The 7,260-nt window shown below is 54.4% G+C and overlaps 1 protein-coding gene across 1 annotated transcript; it reads right to left on the bottom strand.

Moving 5' to 3' along the window:
- Positions 1-5,370: 5,370 nt before the first annotated feature.
- Positions 5,371-6,414, bottom strand: FOXB2 (forkhead box B2; the record flags this gene model as incomplete). Its single annotated transcript, XM_084305750.1, has 1 exon — positions 5,371-6,414. One exon carries the CDS (start codon positions 6,412-6,414, stop codon positions 5,371-5,373), a length of 1,044 nt encoding a protein of 347 aa, XP_084161876.1.
- Between the last annotated feature and the right edge of the window lie 846 nt (positions 6,415-7,260).

Raw genomic sequence — 7,260 nt, 5'->3', positions numbered from 1 at the left:
GGCATGGACATGCCCAGTGTTATCGAACCAGGATGCAGATACTCAGAGCTGCTTCTACATCTTAGAAGGTATTCAAGTCCATACCTATACTCAGTCTACCCGTCAGGTATACTGGTATAATATGAAAAGGGCACTCAGTCTCCCATGCTGAAACTTTCCAAATGTTTAAATTAATTTTACCAGAAAATAAGCCAATAAATCCAGTTAGTGGGACACTTTCTTTGGAAAGAGGAACTTAGCCATTCCTTGACCTTAACATATTTTTCATATAAAACAATCTGCCACTCACTGGAGCAGGGTTTGGACTCTGCATCTGCAGATGCAGAGTAGAGATCCATGATGTCTGCTGTCCTATATCGCACATTGAAACAACTTCAAAGCATTGCTTTGATTTAGGACACATGGCTAGGAACAGAAGTCACAGATTCTGGTCCCCTCTCTGTTTAAGAAGAATTGGCATAGATCAGAGCAAATATTTATCTACCTCAGTGTCCAATCTCCAACAGTAAGTAAGCAATGGATGCTCTAGAAAGGGTGAGACAATAAAAGTGTGCAATTATACCTTCAAAATATAGTACCAGCATAGCAAATCTGAGCAAAAGGGAGCAAGTTTCTATGGAACAACCCTCTGTGGGTTTATCTGACATGAATTTTCTATTGGGTCTCTGAACAAATGTTAGCAACCTCAACATTCTGTGACAATGAATTCTAGGTTTTAATTAAGTGTTTTGTGAAGAATCCCCTCTTTCTGTTTGTTTTGAACACTTTTGATGACTCCCATTCCTGGTATTAAGCAAAATAATGAGCAAGTGTGCCTTAGTTTCCTTCTCTACATCTCTCATGATTTTACGAACTCATATATATCTGTATGTCTTTGTTTCCCGTGCTGAAGAGCCTTAGACTACTGAATTCTACTTAAAGAGAAGATGTACCTTTGATTAACCCATCTGTATCCTGCCAGTTTTAATCTATCTGTTTTTATGAGTGAGGAACTCACCAAGCTCCATGGTGCATTGAAGTTTACTTAGGATTTAAACAGGGACATGATATTTTCTGATATGTTCTCTGTTTGTTTCCTAGCATTTTTTTTCCTACAACTAACAACTATAAAGACAACATTTTCATAGAGATATCTACCACAAATTCATAAGAATCCTAATTTTAGGATCGGTAGTTATGTACATAAAATCCCCATGCGTATCAGTTTGCATATATCAACAATGAATTTCACCTTCCATTTCATTATCCTGTAACTTAGTGTGGAGGTCTTTCAAATTCAAATTTGCCAGCTATTTTTCTTTATCTGTGTGAGTGACTAAATATCAGTAAGCATTTGTCACTTCCCTATCTTTACCCGACCTTTTACATGATTATGTGTTTTTGGGACACCCGACACCAATTCACGTGGTACTGCATTGTGGAAATTTGCCGCTTATTCCCATCTTTCCTTTCCTGCCCCAACTGCTGTATTTTCCCCAGTGGCTGTTGAACTCTGCCCTTGAAGCAGCGCACCCAGACCCTGCAGCTTATTCGACACTTGATGAAGGTTACATCTGTTGTCATGTAATGGCATGACTTAACCAAAAAGCATGACTCTTCTCCATGTGCCATTTTACAGCTGACTGGCATTGGCTCACAGATGTGAATTAGAATCTTTCTGAGCTGGAGCGATCCTGAACTTAGATTTCTGTCACAGGGTCTGAGAATAGTGCTCTAAGCATTCTGCTTTCTTACGTGGGCAATGCCAGTGGCTGCATTGTATGAGCAAAGGAGGAGGACCACTGATTACTTAAAGAAATTAAAGACATATATATCTTCAGGATAGAGCCTTGTAGGTGGTAAGTTTTGGCATTCAGCATATAAAAGTCTAAAACTACACCTAGTTTATCCAAATGAAGCTGGTTAATTTTACCATATGTTCACCAAAACTTAAATATTTCCAGGATGTCCAAAAGCAGTATTGGAACATTACTTTTCAAAACTGAGACACTTACAGATTTCAAGCATTTACAGGAATGGGTATATATTAAAGTGATAGTGATTTAAAATAAAATCTTACAATAAAAAGGAAAATCTGATTGATCCCATAAACATCAGTGGAATTCCAAGCAGACTTCCCAGATTGATTTCTGGCCTGACAGGCTTCGTGACTGAGTCAGTGGAGCCCAGAACTTCACAGATAGTATTGGAGGTGCCACTGGGCTCAGAATGTATGGACTGAAATGGCTGTCATACGTCAGACCATAAAACACATTCATTCTAGAAGTCTTACTGCATTTGCTTGGTTTTTCTTGCATTGCCTGCTGTATGGAGTGAAGCGGTGCCTTGGTTAGGAATGGTTTCCCATGGGTGGAAATAAACATCACTTTGTTAGCTAGCCATAATAAATCAGAAACATAGTGGGGTGATGAATTCCCTTTCTTAGGCCTCTGTTCTTCTACCACTGACTCTTGCTTTGCTACCTTTGGCAGTGTAATGAAATTAAGAATTAGCCTGCTTCTCCTACTTACATTTATTTCTTCTAGTTACAACCATCCTGTCTGCTCCCACCCCGTACAGGCTCAGCTGCTTTTTCTGTGCAGAACACAGATGTGCCTTATTCTGAAGGCAAGCCTGTGGCATACCGCTATAGCAGACAGGCAATATCTTGTAGTTAGCGTTAAGTCTGTGGATTTGTTTTCCTGTTTGGCTTACCAAGTAAAAATCTTACCCTTCTCCAGTTTACACCTGCTTTTTTTTTTTTTTTTTTTTTTTTTTTTTTTTTTTGGAGGAAAGGGTACTATCTGACTTGCCTACACACTGTACCATCGGCTGTTTCTGAGCAGTGATGGGATTGCTGTTTACATATTGGGATTGTAGGTTGTTGATACACGACTTTATAATATTGCAAAGACGGGGTCCTTAGAAATAAGGAAAAATGCTTAAACTCTCTACAAGATATTTCTCAGCCGGTGACTTTGCCTTTTCCCCCTGACAGCCTGAAGCGCTCCCGTCGCTCCGGCGCTCTGACAACTTTCCCTGTACGAGCTGCGAAGAGCAGCCTTGGCTCTTTGGGTCACACAAAGCGCAGGCAGCTGCCGCGGGGCTCACCCCAAGCCCCCGGCCGGGCGCCCCGCGGCCCCGGCGCCCCTCTTCCCACGGTCTGCTGCCACCGGGCTGCCCTCGGCCCCCTTCGACATCAGCTTCGCGACATCGTCTCGGTCCCTCCCGGGAAGGATTCCCGCAGCTCCCGCTCCGGGCTTCACCTTCCCCTCTCCTCTCGGGCCCTTCCCAGGCGGAAAACACAGACCCCTAAAGATGCTCCAGGGCCCCAGAGGGCACCGCGTCGAAGGGGTGCTGTGTATTTTAGCACACCGAGCTCAGTAAAACCGGCGCGATTCGCCACTTACTCGGGAGACTGCTTTCAATACAAGCGGCAGATTTAGCAGCAGAAATATCGGCTCGATTTCTTGCCTGAAATGGAAGACAGCAGGGCAAAGAAAATGTGAAGCACTTTATATATATGCGTATAAATACATAGACATATATGTCGACATATATATATATACACACGCATATATATATATATATATATATATATATAATTTCTTTCGCTCTGTTTACCCGGCTGCAAAACTTTTGAGGCGATCCTCCTGCTAGTCCGATTTCCGAACAGTGATACCGATCTGTGCCTCATTAACGCAACGTTATTAGCAGCCTCTTATTTTCCAGCGCTGGGAGCGTTGTAGTTTTGGAAGTGAAGGTGCAACCCCCGCCCGGAGCGGAGAGAGCAAGTGGAAATCGAGCAGCTGCGGGGTGAATTTCAGACGGGCGCAGGGAAAACTGGGGACCTCCGGCACCCGGGGCTCAGCAGGCTTACTTTTCCCACCAACAGCCGCTTTTCTGCGGGTGCAAGGTCCCCCGGCAAGGAGCAGCACAACCCAGGGCACCTTTCCTAGGGGCTGCGACCGCGACCTGGCCTCTCGGGGCGCGGCGAGAGGCGGGGAAGAGCCGGGCAGCGACCGGGATTCAGCGCCCGGCGACAGAGCCCCGGGCGGTGGGATCGGGATCCGAGCCGGTGCCCCTTCCTCAGAGCCGGCCAGCACCGGAGGAAGCACCTCGCCAGCGGCAGGTTTTCCCCTTAGAGGTTTCTTTCCCTGTCCCTCTCTGGTTTTGTCTCTGGGAGAAGTTTTGGGCGCTTCAGTCTGTCTTGGGGGGGAGAGGAACCTACGGTGCGAGCACGCGTTTCTGAACCTGTGTAAAAGGCGAGTGTTTTAAACAGCAGCACCAGCAGAAGCAAATGAATAGATGGGTTTTAATGATCATTGGTGTACAGCAGGGCAGACAGGGTACGGCAGCAATCTCTCACAAGCCAGCCGGGACTCGTCAGCCAGAGCATCGCTCTCTGACTTCTGATCCCTCTGCTTTACGCAGACCTCTCGTCTGCTGGAAGGTTGTTTTCAGTAAAGTGCTTTTCCCGAAGATTTAAAAAATTTTTTTCTTCTCTCTCTCTTTTTTTTTTTTTTTCTTTTTCCCACCCAACAGGTTTTAGTGTTCACACTTACGTGGAAGAAACGCCAAGCGACACATACAAAATAGCGATATCTGTGAGCGGTAAAAGGCGATGTGATAAGCACAATCTACAAATGGCAGGGCTGGTTTCATTTTAAGGAGAATCGAGGGAATTCGGACACTCACAGCCTGAGAGACCAGGTCATACTTCGGTCCCTCCTAAGGTATTACCCTCACTGAGACGCAGCGTAAAAGTGTGAGGGGGAAGGACGAGTAATCGTTAGTTAAAGGAGCCCTTCGACGTCAGCGCCGTTGTCATTTAAATTCCCACTAATTAATCGAGCTATTTAAAGCCTACTCTTTAATTCGCGAGCATCACGCTTCCCGAGGCCCCGCAGCTCGCCGGGGTCCGAGTTGTTACCTCGGCTTCGGCCGCCTCCTTCGGAGCGAGCTCCCCAGGTCCGCGGAGCAGAGGATGGATGCTCGGGGGAGGGGGAAGAGCAGAGCTCAGCGCAGGTTTTGCCCCTGTGGCTGTAGCCCCTCTGCCGCCGCGCCCCGAGCCTGGCGGGACCCCGGGGGGGGCTTCGAGGGGAGCCCCAGTGCCCGGCCGCCCCCAGCCCCAGGCTGTCGGGGTGACGGGCAGCCTCCCTCCGGCCCCTTCCAGCCCCCGGCAGTGGCTTTTCACATCACCTCTCCGCCACTGAGGGTACGTAACGACGATAAAAGCTCTTACCTGCGACCTGGCTCTCACACAATCTGATTGTACACAACACAAACACAGGCAGGGGCACGGTCACCAGACGGAGCGGGTCTCCGTGCCGCACGCGTGCCCCCTCCCCTGGGAGCCCGGGGGCCTCCGCGGCCCCGGCCCCCGGCCCTTTAGGAGTGCACCAGGACGGAGTGCAGGGAGCCCTTGCCCTCGGGGGCGCCGCTCGCCGCCTGCTCCAGGAGCGCAGCCGAGGCCGGGGAGGCGGCGGGGCAGATCTGCGAGGCGGCGACCGTCAGGGCGGGGATGGCCGAGGCGGCGGGCACGGCTGGGGCCGGCTTGATGGGCACCGGGACGGCGGGCATGGTCTGCGCCGGCGGGTGGCAGAGCGCCTTCACGGGCACCCCGAAGGGTCCGTAGTCGGGGGACACGGGCACGCCGGCCACCGGGTCCATCACCCCGACGTGGGGCCACATGGAGCTGACCACGCTGCTGAGCTGGCTGGGCACCGGGTAGCCCAGGTGGTGCATCACCGAGGCCAGCGGCAGCCCGCCGGCCTGCAGCACGCCCTTGTAATCTCTGCCGATGATGTTCTCGATGGCGAAGGGGTGCTTGAAGCCCGACGGCTGCCCGCTGCCGTAGGGCGAGAACTGCGGCAGCCTCCCCACGGCGGCGGCGGCGGCGGCGGCGGCCACGGCCGCCTCGGAGCCCGCCAGCCCCGGCACCTTGCCCGGGGGCGGCGGCGGCGGCGGCGGCGGGTGCGGGTGGAAGTAGTGCACCATGTGCGGGGCGGGCGCGGGGGGCTTGCCGGGACCCCCGCCGGCCGCCCCGCCGCCCGGGCCGCCGCCGCCGCCGCCGCCGGGCAGGTGATGCTCGGGCCGCAGGACCTTGAAGCGCTTGCGGCGCCGCAGGAAGCTGCCGTTCTCGAACATGTCCCCGCAGTCGGGGTGCAGCGCCCAGAAGCTGCCCTTGCCCGGCTGGTCGGGGCGGCGGGGGATCTTGATGAAGCAGTCGTTGAAGGAGAGGTTGTGTCGGAGGGAGTTCTGCCAGCGCTGCGTGTGCTCGCGGTAGTAAGGGAAGCGCTCCATGATGAACTTGTAGATGTCGCTCAGGGGCAGCATCTTCTCGGCCGAGTGCTGGATGGCCATGGCCGTCAGGGAGATGTAGGAGTAGGGCGGCTTCTGGTCGCTGTACGAGCTCTTCCCCGGCCTGGGCATCGCCGCCCCGCCGCGGCTCTCCCGCGGCCGCACGCCCCGGCCGCGCCGCTCTCCGGGCTCGGGATGCTGGGGACGGCCGTGCCCTGCCCCGCCGCCGCCCCTACATCGTGGGCGCCGCCAGCACGGACCACGCGCGACCGCGACTCCCCCGCGGGATGGGCGCACGGAGCCCCCGGGCGCCCTCGCCCCGCGGGGTGCGCTCGCCTCGGCCCCCCGCCGCTCGCCGCGGGGCCGCAGGGGGCTCGGGGGGCTCGGGGGGCGCGGGGCAGGGACAGCTCCCGGCCGCCGCGGGTGTCCCCTTCGCCCGGCTCCTGGAGGCCACCGGGTCGCCCGGGGTCCCCCGCTGCCCCCTCGCACTCTCTCTGCTGGCGCTGGCGCTCGGCACGCGGCGGGGGCTGGGGAGCATGAAATTACCCCGGGCCTCTGCGGAGACGGGGAGCAAGGAAAGCAAAACGCCCCTCTCACCGCTCAGTCCGGCGTCCCCGAAAAAAAAGTTTGCGGCGGGCGGAGGCGAGCGCTGGGAGGCGGCGGGGAGAGGAGGCGAGCGGGGCGGCGGCAGCCCCGGCTGTGTCGGGTGTGCGCGCTCCGGCGCGGTTTTGTAATGATGCCCGAGCCGGGAGACCCCCGCAGCTCCTGCTCTCCTGCTATATATCACATGACAGCGGCTCGGGGACTTGGCGCCTGGTGGAAAAGGAGCGAGGAGCGGCTCCCGGCTCCCCTCTCACTCGCACCTCCTCAGCTGGGCGAGGTGGAGCCGGGGGGGGAGCGAGGAAAAGCCATGTGAGGGCGAGATCCTCTTTCAAAACACAGGGCCGGGAAAGGATGCCCGAGCAGGGCGGCCCCCTC

This window comes from Netta rufina (genome assembly GCF_964035555.1).
Source record: "Netta rufina genome assembly, chromosome: Z".
Lineage (NCBI taxonomy): Eukaryota > Metazoa > Chordata > Aves > Anseriformes > Anatidae > Netta > Netta rufina.
This window is presented reverse-complemented; position numbering and strand designations above follow the sequence as displayed.